The sequence below is a fragment of the Diospyros lotus genome, chromosome 1, assembly GCF_014633365.1.
Source record: "Diospyros lotus cultivar Yz01 chromosome 1, ASM1463336v1, whole genome shotgun sequence".
In the NCBI taxonomy this organism is placed as follows: Eukaryota; Viridiplantae; Streptophyta; class Magnoliopsida; order Ericales; family Ebenaceae; genus Diospyros; species Diospyros lotus.
Genome location: NC_068338.1, coordinates 53,888,058 through 53,909,642, shown reverse-complemented (window position 1 = coordinate 53,909,642; position 21,585 = coordinate 53,888,058). Strand labels below are relative to the sequence as shown.

Here is a 21,585-nt window from a genome sequence, read left to right as displayed (position 1 = left end):
CAATGATCATCTAATTGTCTCTTAAAGGGTCACAGGTAGTTGCTAATTAAAGAGGTCTTTCCTGCAGATATACCACAGCTTCTGGGGTCACCCCTCTTTAATGAATTATATACTTGAGTCTCTGGAGATGTTAATGATGTTGTTTAGAGTTTTAACTTCTATTATTATTGCAAGTTTAAACTATATTGGTTTTAAAACCAAATGATATATCCTGTTAGATTGTCTTCAGTTTATACTTGGATAATCCAATCCACAATTATTTTCTTTATAAATAGATAAGAGTTGTTTGTCTGATTATTTATTAGAATGCAGTTTGAGATTGTGTTAAAGGTAGTAAATCCCTTTTGTTTTTCATTTTTTTTTTCTTTTGTTTGAACAAATGACAACTTGTCGTCATGTTACGATCCCAACATCTCATTTTTCTTTCTTCTTTAATCTTCACTATCTCTGTTGGATAACAAGTATTTATTGGATACATATCAATATATAAATTTAAAAATAATTTATTCTTAAAAATTATTTCATAATTAAATTATAATTTTTGGTACCGTATTAACCTCTCATATTTCAAAATTACTACTAAAATTTTAATTAATGAAATATTGCAAAAAAAAAACACCACGGGTAAAAGTTATTTGAAGACCTGAAATAGAATAAAAAGTTAATAAAAGTAATGCATAATAGATAAAATAGAAAATGGTCAAATTTAACAATAAAGGGTAGTTTAAAATTAAAAAAAAATGAAAATCATATATCTAGACTTAAAAACAAAATTATACATACAATAAAATAAAATTTATTTAAAAATATATACAAATTAAAGGATCTTGTATCTGTTTTTGACTAATTTTTTTTTTTTTATTAACCTCTTGTGATAGCGTAGATGATTCATTGCACACGTTTGGGATCTTGAGTTACTGTAAAATCATGAATTCAAGTTTGTTTTTATGTAGTTGTTGATAATCTATATTTATTTAAAGGGATCAAATTTTGAGATTTGACTTATAACTTACCTATTTGTTTGCTTGACTCGAGGGCGTGGAGAGCCATGGGTTTTAAGGAGAGTGAGACGATTTCAATAGAAAATTATGCGTTGATCAAGGACTTTCGAGTTTTTCATGCTAAAAAAAATTATCATCTAAACCTGCTCATTTAAAAAACTTTTTAATCCATAGGGGGGTGGGTTTGGCATGATACGGCGTTGGCGGGGGCGTCTGTTTAGGGTATAGAAATTTGAGGGGTCATACTGCAATTTCACTCCAATTCAACTGTGTTTTAGAGTTTCAGAGTCATTCATGGCCAACGGTCAAAATTTTCAAAATCCCTCATAAGAAGAAAGATCCAGATCCATTCACAACACCGTTGCCGCCCTCTCTCTCTCTCTCTCTCACACACACACACACACACATGTAGACTGTAGAGAGAGAGTATCAGCCGCATTCTTGCCGGAGAAAAAGCCGCTTTAGAGAAACCCTAAAAAGGGTTAACGATGGGATGCCTTTTCCGTTGTTTCCGATCTTCCAAACATAAAAAATCTGGCGACCAAGTAAGCTCAATGTCCCTGCTTAATCCGTTCATGACGGCTTGCTGATTGCTTTCTGCTTCTTCTTTTTACGTTTTTCTTTTCCTGTTCTTCTCATTGTTTCAGACAAATGAAACATGTGAAACTGTTCAACCCGTCGAGCCCATAGAGAAAGGATCGGATAATGCCATCCAACTCGTCAAAGATTCCAAGTAAGCTATTTGCTATCTAAATATTGTTTTATGAGCGAGCTCCTTTTCGTGCAAGTTTTTAGTTTTATTTTTTGGTTTGCTCTGAATTAGAGATGAGGGTGAAGAGCAAATCAATGGGATTAGCAGCAAGAAAGTCGCATTTGACTTGAATGTCACAAGACATGAAGAGCTTTCAACCCAAGAAGCCAAAAATTTTCCAGTGGAATGTGAGAAGGAAAAAGAGGAAGAAAAGAGAGGAGAAACAGAAAATGAAGCTTGTACCCTATCCAAATCAGATTCTACCGATGATGAATCTGAAGATAGATATATTGAATTAGTTGAAAAGGGTGAAATTGAGAAGGATCAGGCAGTGGTTGTGGAAGAGAATTCCGAGTCATTGTTCTCTTTATCAATAGAATCCACAAAACAAGTCTCTTCATATGAAGCAGGCGAAAAGGAGGTGAACAGTCCTATAGCAGCAGCCATCCATGGCTTGCCAGACGGGGAACTCGAGCCAATTGGGTTGAATCAGAGTGCGACAGACTCAGCTGAAAGCCTTGATTCATCCAAGTCATTGTTTTCTTTATCGGTAGGATCCAAGCAACAAGTCTCTGCATCTGGAGCAGGCGAAAAGGAGGTGAACGGTCCTATAGCAGCAGCCATCCATGACTTGCCAGACCAGGAAATCAAGCCAATTGGGTTGAATCAGGGTGCTACAGACTCAGCTAAAAGCCTTGATTCATCTGAGTCGTTGTTTTCCTTATCCACAGGGTCCGGGCAACAGGCCTCGGCATCTGAAGCAGGTGAAAAGGAGGTAACCAGTCCAATGAAAATCCATGGCTGGACTAATCAGAAAATCAGGCCAATTGGGTTGAATCAGACTGAAGGAGAGAGGAGAAAGTATGTAGGCTCTGTATTAAACATGGTTGAGAATCTTACTCAATGGAGAGCTGCCAAAGAGAGGAGGTCCACGCCATTGAAGAAGGATCAAGAGAAGGAGAATATCAGTACCGCGAAAGAAATTAGCATACCCTTTAGTGCAGAAGAGCCTAGTTTCAAGTCCCCAATTCGCAGCTCTAGACAACGATCCAGTTGTTCAAAGCGAGAAGGCAATGAAATCGCAGTTGATACTAGCTTGTCAAGCTGGTTAGTGGAATCTGAAACAACTCCTGCTTCTAGAAATAGTCCCAACTCAGTTGGGAATTCACCAGTGGGGGGAAATGCATTCAGAAGCTATGAAGATAGACCAATTCTAGGAGCATTAACCATTGAGGAGTTGAAACAGTTATCTGCTTCTTCGTCTCCAAAGCGATCACCTGGCCACAGCCCCGATGAGATGGCCATCATTGGTACAGTTGGGAGTTACTGGAGTCTTACAGCCCAGGCTCTGGACTCATACTCACCTTCATCTTGTAAAGGAAAGCCCTGCACTATAAAGAAGAACAGGGAGGTAGGTATTTCGACAATAATATTTCACTATGCTAATAATGACCAAGTTGAAATGACTGGCCAGTGAGTTTGAATTAGTAGGATTAAAGTTTGATATATTATTTTATTTCCTGACAAGCCGAAATGAATGACATGCTAGAATTTATATAGCTGACCCGTATTGCGAGATTAATGCTTGATATATAATTGTATCTCTTGGCAAATTAATTTTTGGCTGTTGATTGATTGTGCCTTAGTTGTGCAGGATCGGAGAATGAAGTGGAATTCCACACCATTTGAGTTAAGGTTGGAGAGAACTTCGGACCCAGGTATTTCTCAAGTTTAAGCAGGCACGGCAGCATGCACGTCAACTTCTGGGAAGAGTTTAGATTTTGCCTTGCTAAGCTGTCTAAATGCGTTGTCAATAAGGTGGTTTTCACTTACCAGTTTGGTGCAAATCGTAGAGAGATGTTAGAAACAAAGAGTGATACTATGATTCTTCCTATTGATTCGTATTACCTGCTTTCTTTAGGTCTATTGATTCAATTGAATTTGGTGTTCGTTAGATTCTACTGATACTTGGTATGTTTTTGTCTGTTGGTGTTTTATTTTTATTTTTTGTGTTAGTTATTTACAAATTAGAGATAGTTGTATAATGTAACTAGTGTTAATTACCACAAATAACTATTGATCAATTTCTTATAACTTAGCTAATTTTATACTTTTGATGAATTAAAAAGTTATTTTCTTCTCCCAAATAATCAAAAGTCAGGCTCGGATTTCTAACAAAGATTTTTTTTTTCAAAATAATAAATAATTATTCCGATGTGTTACATAAAGCTTTTAAATAATAATGTCATTTTCTAATATTGGCTTATAAAAAAAAATCATTATACTAAGATATCCTAATACATAAGACTTCTCACTTTATAAGAGTTTTAAAAATCTTAAAATTTAATAAAAGTGAACACTTAATTAGCATAGAAATTAAATATGTTTGAGAGCCACAACCACTTACTTTTATTTCGCAAACTCGCCTGTAGTAATAGTTCCAGTGTCCCTTAATTGGGATCAATTACATAGCTATATCTATGACTCATCTAAGCCTCTCTGAGTCTAGCAAAGACAGTCTTTCATGTCACGTCTTCACAAAACACTCTACCTTGGTGCCCCCTCCTTACCCCTTTACTTGACAAAAGCATAAATAAATAAATAGATCAACTTCATATACCATGTTAACCTTTCATCGAATCGTCTATGTTACAACAGTAAAATCATTCTATACAACACTTCTCATATACGCCCTTCGATTCGCATGTTCCCTGAAAAATAATAATAATAAACAAACTTCTCTCCCTGCTTCGTCTAATAGGAAAAAGGTTATAGATGAGGGAATTAAATCGATATAAAAGATCCTTCAGCCTGCCATTCCAGAGTGTACCCAATTGGTATGTGATCTGATTGCCACGTAATTCATACAGCAGATAAATCGAAGTTATCTTCAGGAAATTCGTTACGGTTCACATGTCATGAAAGAGTCTTCTAATCTGCTCAACAGTTGCAGGCATTAATGTAACTGGACATCTTTTGTACTGCAACCACATAAACCATGGAATCAAAATACATGTATGTGACAATTATAGGGTAAGACGAAAGCACCTAAATATCAAGGAGAACCATGGATGGAAGAGCAAGATTTAGGAAAATCATAAAGCATTAGGCTAAGTGCTTTGCAATATGATTAATTTGAAAAACCAGGGGAAGTTAATCATCTCCTTTTGGCATTTGTTGAATCAGATGATCCATAACTTGTTTGACTTATTACGTCAACAATTGACATGGACTTTTTTTTGGGTATTAACTATAGCTTTTATAGTATTATCTTTACTCTTGAGGTAAGGCAATACTCACAAAAACACATATCATGGGGTGAAAGAGAACACAAGAGCCTCAAGTAAGAACTAAAGATTGATGTAATAATAAAAGAAAAAAAAACAGCGAACTAAAGATTGATCACATGCATCAAAAGCAGGCTTCAATTTTGGGGTGCAAACAGAAGGGGGAAAAAAGTGTTTCAGATAATTTTATGTCAAGAACAGAAGAGATAGATATGGGTCTTTTGTATTTCTCATTTTTCTGCTCTCTTTAGTAATATCTTTCCCTGAAGATCCTAAGGAATCCCATTAATTCTTATAGTGAAACAATTACAAAAAACTCACCTGAGAAACATATTTAAATATGCAAGCATAGCAGAAGACAAATCCTGAAACTGCAAGCGTAGATGGATTTGTACGTTTTTGTGAACACAAGGGACACACTGTTCGATCAGGTGGCAGTGGAATTCCCTCTTTGGCAACCTGTTCCACAAGAATGAAACTTGAATGCATATGATTATCATCTTCAATTGTATAGCACGAAAACATGATTGTCTATTATGACAGAATGTGTATGCACGATTGCATGCATAGACACAAATAGCTGAAGGTCATATAGGTGCCAGTGTGGATGGGAAGATATCTCAGAGAGAGAGAGAGAGAGAGAACCGCAATGGATAACAAAATTGTTTACACTGAATTAATAGCACAAGCATGACTGTCGAATTACCACCATCAAGATTTCCCTTTGTTCTTTCTTTTTTTCCAAACTCTTTTGGAAATGTTATATTTGAGGTCAACAACTGGTTTCAACATGCAAAGAGTTGACAGGAAGACATTTCCAACATATTACTTAAGGGTGAACTCACCTTTGGTGGTGGAGGAGGAGGTGGTGGAGGGTACACTGTTGGGGCTGACATTCTTTCCTCAGCAGATTGGTACCACCACTCCATCATCTATATGAATTCAAAATCAGATTTGGACATGATAAAAATGTGATCAGAACAAAGTTAAAAGAAATTGCTTGCAGCTGCTGATGGTACATGGATATTTTGGTGGCTACTGTAGACAAAAAAATCTCTCTTTTGAAGATAGGAAATCACTCAATAAAAATGTTTATTTCACAAAATCTCAGGATGATGAAGCAATTAGGAGAAACCCCAAAACATTGCAAAAGAAATTACTGCATCTTTCATCAATAACAAAGAGAATGCCAGTTCACTTCCAAATGCCAAGCTGTAGATTTACTGATAAATAACAATTATACTACCGAAAAATCACCAAATGTTTGCAAAATCCAGCAGTTTGGATTGGTCATGGAAAAAAGAGATTCAAGTCGGTGTGCTATTTTATATGTGAATTTAATATTCGGTAAGTTAACCATAAACTGACCCATGCACCCCTTCAACTTTCTTTTTTTGCCAAATTAGTCCTTGTACTTTTCTTAAACCACGAGGACAATTACAGCATCAGTTACATTATAATTAATATAAAATTAAACCTAATCTCTATTTAGTTAAAACAGAAAAATCAAAAAATTCAATAAGTCTAGTCTATGCCAGAACCCAGCAACAGGTTCTGGCCATCGCCAGCCAGAGCACCAGATGGGTTTCGGCAGAAAAATAATAACGCATGCTTTAGGCAAAATCAACTGGAGAAAAGGGATCCAAAACAATCGTAATTAATAATGGCATGTAACATTTTGTGTGAACAAGATTAAAACAGAAACATTCAGGTCATTTTCTTTTAGCATTCTTAATTAAGCCAGCACACAGTAAAAGAAGAGATGCGGCCCTCACCTTAAAGAAGAACACCGCAGCAATTAAACCAGTTTGTGCATAGTCAAGAACTGTATACATACAGCTGAGCAATGCTCTTTGTACTGCCTGAAATGTGACAGTGTCAAATGTATTTGGTTTGAACTCAGTTTTAGCTTAAAATTATTGATAACAGAACAGCACCATAATACGCAAAAATACGGGTGTAAAGATGAGTGTGTTAAGATAGAAGTGTGGCCATACCATACAAAAAAAGATAAAATTAGAAATGAGGTTATTTATGATAAGGTCAAAGTGACTCCTATAGAACATAAAATGTGTGAGACACAATTTGGTTATGTGAGAAGAAGACAAATAGAGAGGCTCATGTGAGGAGAGTAGATGGACTGGAACAAATATCTAGAAAAAGAGGTAGAGGAAGACCAAGAAAAACTTGGTGGGAGACACTTAGGTATGATATTATTTATAAGGGTCTTCCAAAAGATAAGGCCACATGGATAGAAATGACTAGCAAACCAGAATTCATGTAGCCTCACATAGTGGGATAAAGGCATAGTAAAGATCAAGTAATTTAGTTATACTAAAAACAAGACAAAGATTTAAATTAAGGAACTGACTTTGATTAACCAACCAAAGTACAAAAGGAAATGCATACCTTCAACCAAGGAGGTCCTCGGAGCCTCTCACGTTCATGGCTTCTTATCTTAGAAATTCTAGAAGAGGTATCCATCTACCACATAAAGTAATTTTCAGAACAATGACATATCTCACAGAATGATGAAAATAATACTTGTCTGTCTGTCTAGGAAAACAATAAAAAACACAGTCAGAAAAATTCCTTAGTTCTGCATGCAATTTAAAATTTGGTTATCCATCTTGGTGTATCATGCCCCATCTAGAGGGAATTAAGGCCTTTGATTGTTGTTGTTATTGTTTTCTTGGTGTTCTATAGAATATGATGGAGCAGAAAACATCAAAGAAACTGGAGTAATTTTGAAAAGAAAATTTATATGCACAGAAATTGACAAGAAATTTTCCAGAGAAATTGACAATAAATTTTGGTTGATGAGAAACCCTGCAGAACAGTAAGACAAAAGACAATAATGGAAAATTTCTTATCCTTAGCTGGATGTTTTTGATAGGTATAGAATTTAGCCTTTTTTATAGTAGAAGAAAGGAGTTATTCCAGGAAACAACATGAAAGTAAATGCATAATACAACCAACCAAAAGAACAAAAGAACACAACAGTCTAAATAGTATAGGAAAAATAAATCTGAAATGAGAAAATAAAGTTCAACTTATAGCATATTAATCAAAATTCTTAAAAAATTTAAATTTGAAGAAAATCAATCAATATTTTCACAAGTTAAATCTAAGAGATGATATGTGGATTTCCAATAAGTGACACAAATACACAGTATATAAAGTAGCAATTGCTCAAGCATGTAGTCACCCTATGCACAGTTTTCAATTAGATGCATGAAAAAGTAGTATTGTGAATAATTTCTAGAAGAAAAATCCACTTTTATCATTCTTACATAAAAGCATAAATTAAAATCAAGAACCAAAAATAATTAGAAGCCACTAGGTAGGGTCCACTAAAATCAAGAAACATCTTAAAAATTTCTAGTAAAGTCCATTCTAATTATGTACCAGCTCTTGCCCTGTAGCTCGACAGACATGGATACTGAGTGCATGTAATCCAAGTGAATAGAAGTTGGTAGCATCCAGCAGATACAGCAGCTGATAAGCAAATGATAATCCTGGATAACTAAAACCCAGTTAAGATCTGGAAAGATAGAATATCATATGAAATGATAGCACAATATTATAGGGAAAGCTAAAAGACAGAAAATAGCAATAGTGTTGTAAAAGTTATATAAAGATCCAAGCAAACATCCATAAGTTCATGCCACACATGGACATCACAAAAGGTAAAACTGAAGGAAATATGAAAGAAACCAGTCTGAACCTTTCCTATTAGATGATTATTTCATTAGATACAACAAGGAGGAGTTTCTTATGCCCATTTCATTGCCAGGAAGAAGTTAAAAGCGTTTAATTTCAAACATAATTGGAATTTAATCAAGTCACTTATCATCATGCATGCATAAATTCCAAAATAAACTACATAGGCAAAAATATAAAAATAAATTCAAAATCAACTGTCTGCCTATTCAAACAAAACACAGAAAAGAAAAACAAAAATATAATGACTGATGATGCAATTTTAAGTATGAATTGTTAAATCTAACCAATCCACTATTCTAAAAACATACAAATTCCAAAATAAACTATTGTCCATTCAAAGAAAACACAAAAACAAAATAAGAACAAAATTTTAAACTGCATGCACCTTCATTTCCTGCATGTAGCCAAGGGTAGCAAACAGCTACAATCTTCTGAACCCGCTTCTTCAGTTGGATCCCCACTGATACTTCTGAATCCGAACTGCTTGTTGAAACAAAAGACTCACCACCTCCGTCCATAAAGTCAGGATCATTAAATCTTTCATCACTATCTCCCCATAAACTAGCTCGAAGTCTTGCTTCCCTTTCTTTGTTATAGGTTGATTGCATTTTTGATTTCAGATATGGTAATACAACCTACAAATACATATCCAATTTAAATCCACTATCCCTTCATCTAGCTAGAGCATTAGAACTTAAAAGAGAAGAACATCCTTGAGAGAAAAAAGCAATACTTATTTAAAAAATGCTAATAGACCTAACTCTTCTGTTGGAGGAAGTAGCTTAACAAACTCTCATTCTTTGGCAAAAGCTTCAACAATAAGACTAATAAAAGTTAAAAATTCGCAAACTCTCACCAGGGGATACTGTATCGCCATTGTCATCTGTACATTCTTGTACAATGAATTAGAGTCCATGGAATATTAATTTCAGCATCTTCTAAAGAAGAGAGAATTTTAGTGGAAAAACTTGAGCTAATTTTTATACACCAATTTCCTACAGACCATTAGCTCCCATGCAGAAGTTCATGTTTCTGAAGCTATTTTTAAATAAGAAAAGTTGAAAAGATCTTCTCACAAGAGAAGCACAACAAATATACAAGAATTCTTCTAGAAACTAGAGGGAGCTCCAATTCAGATTCTGCATTGAAAATCGTAATTGAATAGCTGAAGTGGGATTTTATACCAGAAACACAACTGAGAGAACTTTTTCACGCTTCTCCAATCCACGATGATGAATCCTATTGCCCAATTGTGAATGAGTATTATCCTTCTTCACCTTTATCTTAGCTGCCCTCCTTCGCAAGCCATATAAAGATTCAGAAAAGGAAGCATCTGCAATACACGACAAGTTGATAACCACATAACATCAGATCCAGTAAGTTGATTCCCCAAACTTGGAACCAAACTTGCACAAGAAGAAACATGAATCTGAAAATCTGAAAGTTGATAAATGGTGGCCAGCATCCTAATTCATTTTTCAGTCCTTTTTTTTTTTTTTTTACCTCATATGGTCCTGTCCAAAACAGAGTGCCATCAGTCAGTGATTGCTCTAGACATGCAAGGACTCAATAGGATTTGGGCACTGCCTTCAGAAGCAAGCTTAAGCTAAATGAACTACAATTATGCATTCTCCCAAGTTTCTCATCTTCACTAACTGGCTTCTATTTCTTCTCCCAGCTTTCTTATTTCTTTATCTATGCTCTGCCTGAAATTTGACTAAATCCCCCCAGCAAAAATTCTGTTCTTTGCAAACGAAATTTGACCCAATAGCCTAAGTAAAATAACACTAGAGTTGAAAGGACTACAAAGTCTACAATTACAGATAAAAGTAACAGATTTGGCTGCAAATAAATGGGTTCTCAAAACGGACGGACAGTACCAAATTGAACCAAACAAGCACCAGGTTCATCCTTGAAAACACACAAAAAAAGGGTTTTAGATAGAGACCTGTTGTGCGCAAGCTGTGAGTTTCAAGAACAAGCATGAGAAGGGCAAAGAACTCGTCTTCGTAGTCCAACAGCTTGTGGAGGAAGGGTCTTCTTAGAGCAAACACCTGACAAGAAAACTAAACTAAATGGCTGTTTTCTATTCTTGAGTCTAATTTTACAAATGAAAGGGGGGAAGAAAGCGATGGGTTTGGGGGGGGGGGGGGGGGGGGGGAATTGGCGGATGCTTACCCCGAGGGAGTAAAGGAGAGCGGCCCTGAGACTGGCGGGGAGCTGCTGCGCCGCCGCCATCTCGAAGAAGGTTGGACGACTCCCTTCCCCTCCCACCTGAAACAACATCCTTGATCTCTAAGAGTACTGAACCTCCTCTTCTTATTCTTCTTCTCTCTCTCTCCCTCTCTCTCTCTCTCTCTCTGGTTTTTAACAAAAGACGCGACCAGATGAGCTCCGGGATCGGATGGAATTTTTCACTAATTTACCACTTTCGTTGAATTATGCATCGCTTCCCCCCCCCCCCCCACCATATGAACAAATAAGAGCGGAACTTATCGTCAAGTAGTTAGAATGACATTCACACGCACTAGGTCTTGGTTTTATTTTTTTGTTCCAGTGAGGTAAAAATCTTTACTTGTAATTTATATTTTTTTTATCAAAATTAAAGATATGAGCAAATATCGTGCATACGATAATTCTTAAAAAAGCAAAACTTATGTTTTTGTCATTTTACTTATATATATATTATATATTTATTTAATTTTTTTATTATTTTAATTATATATTTATATTTACATTTTTAAATCAATAAAAATCATTTATTGACATCTTTCGTATAGTAAATCAAATTTTTCATTATTTCTATTACATTTTCTAAAATTACATTTTCAAGTATGGATATAATCGAAATAATAAAAATTTTAAATTATTATGCAAAAAAAAGTTAAAATATAGATATTAAATTAACTTAAAAATTAAATTAAAAAATATAATTAAAATAATAAAAAATTTAAATTGACACATAAGAAAAATATAAAAATATATTAACAAAAATATGAATTTGGCAAATAAAAAATCATTACTAATTGCTAAAATACCCATTTCCTTTACCTTTATTGTGTAATCATAGTGAAATAAAAAAAAAAAAAAATAACAATAAGCGATAGCCTTTATAGGGTTCATCTATAGTTTTCTACCATAATTGTGAAAATTCAGTATAATCATAAAATACAAGAGTTATTTATCTCATTCTATTATTGCTCTCATCCATAAAATAGCCATTGCCATTACTCGTTACACACGTAATTATATAATTAATCAATATGTGAGTCAAATTTCGTTAGACTTCAATTAATTCTTAATTTTTTTTAAAATTAATCACACTACCTTCTTCATTGTTAACAATGTTGAGTAAATTTTAAGTTTTTGGTCAAATATCCTTTAAATTTTATTTTTTTCCAAATTGATCTTTAATTTTTTTTAAATAATTTAAAATTTAAAATCATGACATTTCCTCTATAAAAATAATATTAATTAAACTAAATTAACTTTTTGACCAAAAATAAGTTTAAGCGTATTAATGTAAAAACAAAAGGTTTAAGATATTTACAATTAATTTATTTAATATTATTAATTACAAGTTTTAAAATTTAAGAGTTAAAAATTTAAAAATATAAATAGTTTATTATTTAAAATTTATATATACATGTAATTAAATTATAATATTTAATAGAACGTGACGTCATAATTATTCTGAATATTTTGCCATATGATCTGGTGGAGCGTCAACGTAGGTCTCCGACCATGGAACAGCGTCAGATGCCACAGAATCCGCGCCGCCGAAATTTTGATGGCTATATCAACGGCCAGAAACAGGGGAACAAAATTGATTGGAGCAGCTAATCGATGTGCCCGAAACATATAGACGGCCTCTTTGCTATCATCAACGTCGGGAGGGGGATTGGAAGCCGGAGCAAGAAGGAATCTTTCCTTCTATGTGCTTCTGAACGGCACGTGCGTGCAATTCCTCATCAGCCGCCACGCTTCCCAAGGTTCAATCCTAAAATTTCCTCAATTTTGTCATGGGGTTTCTCATTGTTAGCATCCCCAGTTTCCGAGCTTGACCTCCATCCATCGATGTTCGTTTCATGGTTTTTCCTTTATGTTTTGATGATTGGTACTCATCCTTTGTTGCCAAGTCTCGGTTTCTACTCCGATTTCGCTCGAATTAAATCTGATTTTGTTTGGATTGCAACTGGGTTGTGGTTCTCTTTGTGTTATATAAGCTTGAGGGTGAGGATTTCGTCTTGGGATTTTAATTTACACATCCTCGATTCTTAAGCTTAATCTCTATATATTGATGCTGGACTCGTGGCTTTTCATTTATGCTAAGTTTTGTACTGATTCTTCGTTTGCCTAATCTGATTTTGCTTGGATTTTGAACAGGGTTATCCCTATTTTGTTGGGTTTTATCCTGATTTTGATGTTTCCTCTGTTTCATTTTTTGGTTTATATACTATTTTGATGTACTTCGATAAGCTTGGGAATGAGAATTTTTTCCACTCAAAGTTATTTCAAAATGGCTAATAATTTCAGCATTTGAGGGGTCTCATCAAATATCTGTTTTTTGCTGTCTGCCTTCGCGTGTGTTTTCCTTGTTGCAGTCTGTTCACTAATTGTTTATTTTATTGAACAAAGATGAATTCTGGAGGTATACACTTATACGGACTTTGAAGTTTCAAAATGACGATGTCTGGTGCTTAAGTTGCTGCAAACTCATTTTTCCTCAACATGATGGCTTGTCCTAACCCTGTACTTTTTTGTGCCAATCTTGCCGTTTCCCTCCCAGCTTAAGTCTATGGCATATTTCTTAGGCTGGTCATGTGTGATAATCTTAGCTGCTGATCTTGACTGGTAACAACGATTGGTCTTTGAAGTTTGGTTCTTAAATTGTCCAGCAACAAACACAAGCTATTAGGTTTGTGCTGCTTTGTTCATTTCGTGATCCGGCAAAGCAACTGAGCGACACGGGTGCTTCTGGAGCAATGTCATCATCTTTACCAGTCTTCTCAATGCCTTTGGAGGAGAAGTATCCCAAATTACCAGATAGCTTGCAGGTTTCCTCTGAAAGTCAGCTGATGGCACATTCCATTTCCCCTAGGCCAATTCCATTGCCTTCTAGCAGTGAGACAGTTGGGCACTTGTTTTCATCCACTTCCGGATTCCCTACAAATGTTCTTTTCTCTTCAGATTCACATCAAGCGGGGCATCCCCACAATTCTCTTTTTATTTCTCAGTCATCGACTGATGAAGGATCCTTTCCACAATTACATTCTTTCCATTCTGATCTAGAATCCACACAATTGAGTAAATGTCCCAAGGAAAACAGTGATATATCATGGAGTGCAGATTCACTGCCAGATTTTCTTGGGTTTCCAGATAATAATGCACCTGTCCAGAATAGTCAGATTGAAAGCAGCACTGGTGGAATATCATCTGAAGAACATATTAAGAGAACTGATTGGCAGGAATGGGCAGATCAGTTAATCAACGTTGATGATGCTCTGGACTCGAATTGGAGTGATATCCTGGTTGATGTCAATGTTCCAGATCCTAAACAAAAGGTTTGGTTCACGACTTAAAATGAAATTTATTTGTGTAGGGTATGTGCTAATTGATCCCATATTCTGGAGTACTACATATGTTGTATTTGTGTCTTTATCATGTTGTAAATATATTTCAGATCCATGTCCATGCTTCATGGCATCCCACACGCTTGCTACCGTGTTCATGCTGTATCATGTCTTATCTTGTTGATGGTTGACAAATTTTAGAGTCCCCATGTATCATGAAGATCTTTTTTCTTGTCAATCCATGAAAAATCCACCTTAGGTACTTAGTTCTCTCAGATCTTATTTTTACGTGAAATTTTGAATGGCAATCCAGGTCATAGGACTATCTGCAGATGTTTCTGCAAACCAGCCTGCAGCTAATCATCATCATACTGTACCATCTAAAGAAAATTTTCCAGTTCCTAGTCCAGGGTCCAGTGCAACCCAGATAAAGACCCGTATGCGTTGGACACCTGAACTTCATGAAGCCTTTGTGGAAGCTGTCAATAAGCTTGGTGGTAGTGAACGTAAGTACTCATCATTCTTATATATATTTATATATATTTATCTTATCATCTAATGAAGCATTTGTGTTTCTATTTGAACTGATTTCAATTTTTAACTCAGGAGCTACTCCAAAGGGTGTCCTGAAGCTGATGAATGTTGAAGGCCTGACAATCTATCATGTAAAAAGCCACCTACAGGCATGAACAGATTTTAAATATTGATTTTGGTTTCTTTTCCATTATGAATCTGTTCAACTTCACTCAGTATGCTTTTCTTAAATTTCAGAAATATAGAACAGCTAGATATAAACCAGAGCTGCCAGAAGAAGGTACAGTTCTTGCAGTTTTTTCTTTTTTTTTTCTTCTCTCATTTTTTCCATGTGGAGGGAATTTTTTAAATACCTTGTTTGCTAATTTTACATCTTATATCATCACTACAGGGATGCTTATTAGATATCAAACTTGTTCAATTCCATTCCTGAATCAAACATTGTTCATATTTACATATCTTTATTATGCTTCTTCTTGTTTGATTATGTAAAATGTTTTTCCTGTAATAAGCCCAATACATCATCTTATTGTTTTATGTGAAGGAAAAAATTGTTCATTTTTGTTTCTTTTCCCTCTTCTGTTGTCATGTACCTCCATATATGCTGGTAAAGCACATTACTGTCAGATGATTATGTTATCTCTGTTTGATTGTTTAAAATGTCTCCTCTAATATGCCAAATACGTTATCTTATCATCATCTTATGTGATGGAATAATAGCTTACTTCCATTTTTTTATTCTTCATGTTGTCATATCTGTCAACTTTGGCTGGTAAAACACAGTGTAAGATAATTATGTCATCTCTTCTTACTGCAGAGACTTCAGAGAAAAAGTTGGCTCCTATTGATGAGATCACATCTCTCGACTTGAAAACGTGAGTTTATTGATACATCTTCAGAACCTGTAATGATACTTGTATAACATTTATTATCTTAATCCTTTTGGAGGAATTGCTTTATGCTAACCCCTAAACCTAAACCCATAATTGTTTTATGCTACATAGGGGTAAAATTTATTATTCTAGCCCCTTTTTTATGGGACTACCTTTATATTGTACATGGAACGACAATGGTATAAGTAGGGGGCATCCTGAAAAACTTGGATATGGATATGTGGCTACAAAATGCTAGGATACAAGACTCAAAATGTTACTTGAATTTACAATCCAAGTAAGACAAGTTATCCAAAATGTTGTCACTTTCACACTGATTTAAACGATACAAGAACCAAAATGTAACTTCCACTAATGCTGCAAAAAGTCTAAAATAGTACTGACATTGTTGCAAAGGTTATGCAATGAATAGATTGTTGAATACTGACATTGATTTCACAATATCAACAATGTGATGGAACATGACCGTATTAATTATCTTTATTTACTGCCATCTCATGAAACTTTTCTATATGAAAGTGACGTTGGAACTTTATCTCATCCTTCCATCTCCAATGGGTTGCTTTAGAAAGGCATCTAGCATAAAATTTTGCCATATTGTTCTTTTACGTGGATTTGTATTGTCAATGTGATTTTTAGAAATCAATTGACATTATGAATGTTGTGCCATCATCCCTAACTTGGTTAGCATAAGGTGCAGATGATGATGATGATGAAAGGATAAAATTCCAACCTAAAATGGAATTTATTTTTTATTATGTTGTTTAACAATTTCACATGTTATTTCATGTTCAGTAATTATCCAGCTATAGATTATTAACCACGACAGTGCCATGTATTCGTAATAATTGTAGCTGTTTCATATCTAATAATACTTGGGTCCCAATTTTTTTTATTATTTTTTAGCTTTAAGAATCTTCGTTAATGCCTCCTGTTATCAGTTGTAACATAAGTAGCTCGTTGAAACAATGTTACTGTTGCTTGTTTGGCTCAGGGAGAAAATAATCCATTTCCTGCTTGATGCTCTTTCTTCTGATTTCAGAGCTGGGATGGCATGAACATGATCAGTTTGAATAAAAGCTTAATTATATGTCACTTTTAGTTAAAACTTGAACTGAACTCCATGTCTTCCCTTTTGACAACAGAAATATGGGGATTACTGAAACATTGAGATTGCAGATGCAACTTCAAAAACAGCTTCATGAACAACTTGAGGTATGCCTTTGATACTGGGGATCTGGGATCAATGTTAACGCGCTGCGTATTTACTGCTTAAAATGGACCTTACATTCCTTGGTTTAGGAGATTATTACTGGATTTTTATTTGTATCATTAGAGAGAGGTATTGTTTGTGTTAACTTCTAATGAGTAGCTTATATTTTTCCTTCAGATTCAGAGAAATTTGCAATTGCAAATTGAAGAACAGGGGAAGTACCTTCAAATGATGTTTGAGAAGCAGAAAAAGATGGATGATGGAAAATCAAAACCGTCATCTTCCAGCATAGATGAACACTCTCCCCCATTGTCAGGCATGGTGGTGCAACCTACCCCTGTGGATAACAAATTAGAAGCCATTGGGGAAATGGGCAAGGAGCAAACAGCAGCTGAAAGCAGTATATGCAAGGATCTTGATGCAGATGCCCAGGAATCTAGTCCTCTTCCACCTACAAAACGTGCCCGAGGAGCTTAAACACCAGTAATCATCAGCTAACCTAACCTGGAGCCTTGTTTTTGAATTTTGTGTCTGCGACTTTGCTCCTCTATTAAATGAGTTCCTGGACGATTAGCCAAAAAAAAAAAAAAAGAAAAGAAAAGAAAAATGTTCCTAGACAGATAGTCAGTCTTGCCAATTGCCATATAGTTTGCTGTCAGTGTTGAAAAACAGAAAAAGATGGGGAGACAACTTTAGCCAATGCTCTTGGAAGTGGACATGATTAGCTTTTCATTTACCAAATAAGAACTCTTCATTTTCTACTGTTGCTTTTGGACAGAAGAGAAGCTTCTTTGTATATATTGTTGTGAATAAGTATTCAACAAGTATTTGCAGAATTCTGTCACGTTTTGTTCCTTTCTAAATATTGCTTGCTTGGATAATTAGCCGTTTTGGTTAAATTTCTTTCTTATCGTATTATAATTCCTCATCTTTCTTGGAAAAATGCTACCATTTTCATGTGAAATGTAGATTTTCCTGATGATTAAGGGCGTGGAACCTATTGAAACATTGTTGTTGTTTTTTTTTATTTTTTTTTTAGTATGATTCAAGTGTTTTTGAAAGAAATTGATCTTTTTTCTTGGTTCACCCTCTGAGTAAATCGAATGCAGTCGCAAATTTATACACTTTCAAGTCGATATCCGATCAAATTCCGTTTGGGGATGTTATCCACTGCTGATCCCAACCCCGAATAAAGGAGGAGGGTTGTGTTAGGTAGTCGACAGCCAACGTAAAACTTAGTCGGATCCAAAACATGAACTCTAGACAAATTATGAAAAAACGTTTGGGCGTGGGCGTAACCCTTCATAACGACGGGCTACACTGCTCGCGTGTAGTGTCAAGTGAGCTAGGGCCGCTGTATTGGCGCCCGGATGTAGTGACAAATGAGTAAGGATTCCCGCATTTGCTTGGACAGGTGTGGGTAAAGAAGTTAGTCCAACATCAAAATCAAAACCAAAAACAAAATCAAAATCAAAACCAAAAACAAAATCAAAAAGAAAATCAAATTCAAAGTCAAAGACAAAAACAAAATCAAATTCAAAGTCAAAGACAAAAACAAAATCATAGATTAAGGATTGAATCATGAAACATAGAAACATTAACAGGCAAAGTTATGGAAGTGGTAGATGTGATGATTAAGAGAAAGATTAATATTATGTGCCTTCAAGAGACGAGATGGGTAGGGAAAAAAACAAAAACTTTGTCAGAAAATGGATATAAAATATGGTACATAAGAAATGATCGAGCAAAAAATGGAGTGAGGATCATTATGGATAAAAGCTTAGTAGATGAGGTAGTAGATGTAAAGAGAATATGGGATAGGATTATTATGGTGAAGGTTATTCTAGGAAGAATGACTATGAATATCTTTAGTACATATGCACCACAAGCGGGGTTAGGTGAGGAGATAAAAGCAAAATTCTGGGAGGATCTAGAGGGACTCATACAAATGATACCAAGAGGAGAGAAAGTGATTATAGGAGGTGACTTAAATGGTCACGTGGGTAGAGACAGAAACGGCTATAAAGAGGTACATGGAGGGTATGGATTTGGGGAAATTAATAATGAGGGTAAGTCTATTCTAGATTTTGCAATGGCATATGGGCTCATTATAACCAATACTAGGTTCAAAAAACGGGACGAACACTTAATCACATATAAAAATGTCACATCAAGCACCCAAATAGATTACTTCCTCATGAAACAAGAGGACCGGGTATGTTGTAGGGATTGTAAGGTGATACCAGGAGAGTGTCTGACTACTCAACATAGGCTTCTAGTACTTGACGTCCAAGTAAGAAATTGGAAGAGAAAAAATCACATAAAACAAAATCCAAGAATCAGGTGGTGGGATTTAAAAGGGGAGAAACAACTAATCTTCAAAAAAAAATTAAGGGGTAGAAGAGAATGGAATGGAGAAGGACAGATAAACCAAATGTGGAGAGAAATGGCTAATGCCCTGAGAAATACAACAAAGGTAGTGCTTGGAGAAACAAATGGTAGAGCCCCTAACCTTAAGGAGTCTTGGTGGTGGAATGAAGAAGTGCAAGTGAAAATTAAAAATAAGAAAAATTGTTATAAGGCTGTATATCAGTGCAACAATGAAGAAAATCAAAAAAATTATAAAGAATAAAAAAATGTAGCAAAAAAAGCTGTTAGTGAAGTAAGGTCAAAAGTATACGAGAATGTATATAAACGACTTGATACAAAAGATGGAGAAAGGGATATATATAAATTAGCTAAAGCAAGAGAAAGAAAAACAAGGAATTTAAATCAAGTGAAGTGCATAAAAGATGAAAATCAAAATGTATTAGTGAATGAGGGAGTGATTAAGGAAAGTTGGAAGGAGTATTTCACAAAATTATTCAATGATGACGGCGACACAAGAGTTAGGTTGGGACATCTTAGTAACTCCGAAAGGAACGTGAGCTATACATTTTATCGACGCATAAGTCCAAATGAAATAAGGCAAGCATTAAAAAAGATGAAAAATCATAAGACGGTGGGACCGGATAATATACCAATAGAAGCATGGAAATGCATGGGAGAAGAAGGTATCTCCTGGCTAACGAAATTATTTAACGCGATTCTTAAATTAAAAAAGATGCCAGATGAGTGGAGGAAGAGTACTTTGGTCCCTATATATAAGAACAAATGAGATGTTTAAAACTGTGAAAATTACAGAGGAATTAAGTTAATGAGCCATACCATGAAACTCTGGGAGAGAGTAATAGAGCAGAGGCTCAGAAAAAAAAAAAATAGAGGTCTCAGAAAATCAATTTGGTTTCATGCCCGGTAGGTCAACAATGGAAGCTATATATACCTACTGAAGCGCCTAATGGAAAGGTATCGAGATCATCAGAAGGACCTACATATGGTATTTATAGATCTAGAAAAGGCCTATAATAGGGTCCCTAGAGAAGTATTATGGAGGGTTTTAGAGAAGAAAGGAGTCCGAATAGCCTATATACAAGCCCTTAAGGACATGTATCATGGTGCAAAGACAAGGGTCAGAACATGCAGAAAGGATATTGAACCGTTTAAAATTACAATAAGATTGCATCAAGGTTCTGCACTAAATCCATACTTATTTGCTTTAGTAATGGATGAACTCACTAAAGATATTCAGACAGATGTGCCATGGTGTATGCTATTTGCAGACGACATAGTGTTAGTGGATGAAACAAAAGAAGGAGTGAACACTAAGCTTGAGTTATGGAGAAACAATTTAGAATCTAAGGGATTTAAATTAAGCAGAAAGAAAACAGAATATATGAAATGTAAATTTAGTAAGAATGGAAGAGTGGATGATGTTATAATAAAATTGGAAGACCAAATCTTACAAAGAAAATACCATTTTCGATATTTGGGATCAGTAATTCAAAAAGATGGAGAAATTCATGAGGATGTCACACATAGAATTAAGGCAAGTTGGCTAAAATGGAGAAATGCATCGGGGGTGTTATGTGATAATAAAATCCCATTAAAATTGAAAGGAAAATTCTATAGGACAGTTATAAGACCAATTTTGTTGTACGACTCAGAATGTTGGGCAGTCAAATACCAACATGAGCAAAAGACGAGTGTAGCGGAAATGAGGATGTTAAGATGGATGTGCGACCATACAAGAAAAGATAAAATTAGAAATAAAATTATTCGTAATAAGATAGGAATAGTGCCAATAGAGGAGAAGATGAGAGAGACTAGACTAAGATGGTTTGATCATGTGAGAAAGAGACCAAGAGACGCTCATGTAAGAAGAGTTGATAAAATGGAACAATTAATCAAAAAAAGAGGTAGAGCCAGACTTAAGAAGACTTTGAAGGAGACATCAAAGTTTGATATGAAATATATGGATCTCAATGAAGATATGACAAAAGATAAAAATACATGAAAATCTAAAATTCATGTAACCGACCCCACATAACGGAATAAAGGCTGAATATGTTATTATTGTTGTTGTTGTAAGTCGATACCCAATCAATCCCCATTAAATGGAACATTTACATCTCTATCAAGAGTTGATCTCTCATCACTTTTAAGAAAACTTGATAATTTTACCACTTACGTCATGTCTTGAGGGCAAACATTGTTACTCTCCTACATTA

At 35.0% G+C, this 21,585-nt stretch overlaps 3 protein-coding genes across 9 annotated transcripts; 2 read left to right on the top strand and 1 right to left on the bottom strand.

The window, feature by feature from the left end:
* The first annotated feature begins 100 nt into the window (after positions 1–100).
* On the top strand, positions 101–3,730 carry LOC127798300 (uncharacterized). Of its 2 annotated transcripts, none has more exons than XM_052331779.1 (4): positions 101–1,546; positions 1,649–1,734; positions 1,825–3,163; positions 3,399–3,730. In XM_052331779.1, exons 1-4 carry the CDS (start codon positions 1,490–1,492, stop codon positions 3,417–3,419), a joined length of 1,503 nt encoding a protein of 500 aa, XP_052187739.1. In that variant the 5' UTR covers positions 101–1,489; the 3' UTR covers positions 3,420–3,730. The 2 variants fall into 2 exon arrangements, with proteins under 2 accessions (XP_052187739.1, XP_052187730.1); XM_052331770.1 differs by having other exon boundaries at positions 3,407–3,725.
* A 616-nt stretch (positions 3,731–4,346) lies between these two features.
* On the bottom strand, positions 4,347–11,235 carry LOC127798250 (peroxisome biogenesis protein 12). Its single transcript, XM_052331696.1, has 10 exons — positions 10,944–11,235; positions 10,714–10,819; positions 9,950–10,098; positions 9,151–9,400; positions 8,448–8,557; positions 7,449–7,523; positions 6,815–6,901; positions 5,885–5,971; positions 5,361–5,498; positions 4,347–4,733 (listed from the first exon to the last, which is right to left on the bottom strand). Exons 1-10 carry the CDS (start codon positions 11,049–11,051, stop codon positions 4,662–4,664), a joined length of 1,182 nt encoding a protein of 393 aa, XP_052187656.1. The 5' UTR covers positions 11,052–11,235; the 3' UTR covers positions 4,347–4,661.
* Positions 11,236–12,549: 1,314 nt separating this feature from the next.
* On the top strand, positions 12,550–17,841 carry LOC127812699 (protein PHR1-LIKE 1-like). Of its 6 annotated transcripts, none has more exons than XM_052353221.1 (8): positions 12,550–12,998; positions 13,664–14,329; positions 14,652–14,844; positions 14,945–15,021; positions 15,110–15,152; positions 15,690–15,747; positions 16,911–16,980; positions 17,156–17,841. In XM_052353221.1, exons 1-8 carry the CDS (start codon positions 12,612–12,614, stop codon positions 17,453–17,455), a joined length of 1,794 nt encoding a protein of 597 aa, XP_052209181.1. In that variant the 5' UTR covers positions 12,550–12,611; the 3' UTR covers positions 17,456–17,841. The 6 variants fall into 6 exon arrangements, with proteins under 6 accessions (XP_052209181.1, XP_052209195.1, XP_052209200.1 ...); XM_052353235.1 differs by having other exon boundaries at positions 12,609–12,757; XM_052353240.1 differs by having other exon boundaries at positions 12,609–12,757; positions 13,555–14,329.
* Positions 17,842–21,585: the final 3,744 nt, after the last annotated feature.

What these genes read in the sequence shown, in the direction of transcription:
- LOC127798300 (XM_052331770.1), top strand. Translation starts at nt 1,490, where the DNA reads ATGGGATGCCTTTTCCGTTGTTTCCGATCTTCCAAACATAAAAAATCT. An exon ending in CAACTCGTCAAAGATTCCAA is followed by an intron (nt 1,735 to 1,824) that starts GTAAGCTATTTG and finishes GCTCTGAATTAG; the next exon opens with AGATGAGGGTGAAGAGCAAA. An exon ending in CTATAAAGAAGAACAGGGAG is followed by an intron (nt 3,164 to 3,406) that starts GTAGGTATTTCG and finishes TTAGTTGTGCAG; the next exon opens with GATCGGAGAATGAAGTGGAA.
- LOC127812699 (XM_052353221.1), top strand. Translation starts at nt 12,612, where the DNA reads ATGTGCCCGAAACATATAGACGGCCTCTTTGCTATCATCAACGTCGGG. An exon ending in TAAGCTTGGTGGTAGTGAAC is followed by an intron (nt 14,845 to 14,944) that starts GTAAGTACTCAT and finishes TTTTTAACTCAG; the next exon opens with GAGCTACTCCAAAGGGTGTC. An exon ending in ATGTAAAAAGCCACCTACAG is followed by an intron (nt 15,022 to 15,109) that starts GCATGAACAGAT and finishes CTTAAATTTCAG; the next exon opens with AAATATAGAACAGCTAGATA.
- LOC127798250 (XM_052331696.1), bottom strand. Translation starts at nt 11,051, where the DNA reads ATGTTGTTTCAGGTGGGAGGGGAAGGGAGTCGTCCAACCTTCTTCGAG. An exon ending in GAGCTACAGGGCAAGAGCTG is followed by an intron (nt 7,524 to 8,447) that starts GTACATAATTAG and finishes TTTATGTGGTAG; the next exon opens with ATGGATACCTCTTCTAGAAT. An exon ending in CTCCTCCTCCACCACCAAAG is followed by an intron (nt 5,499 to 5,884) that starts GTGAGTTCACCC and finishes CTTGTGGAACAG; the next exon opens with GTTGCCAAAGAGGGAATTCC.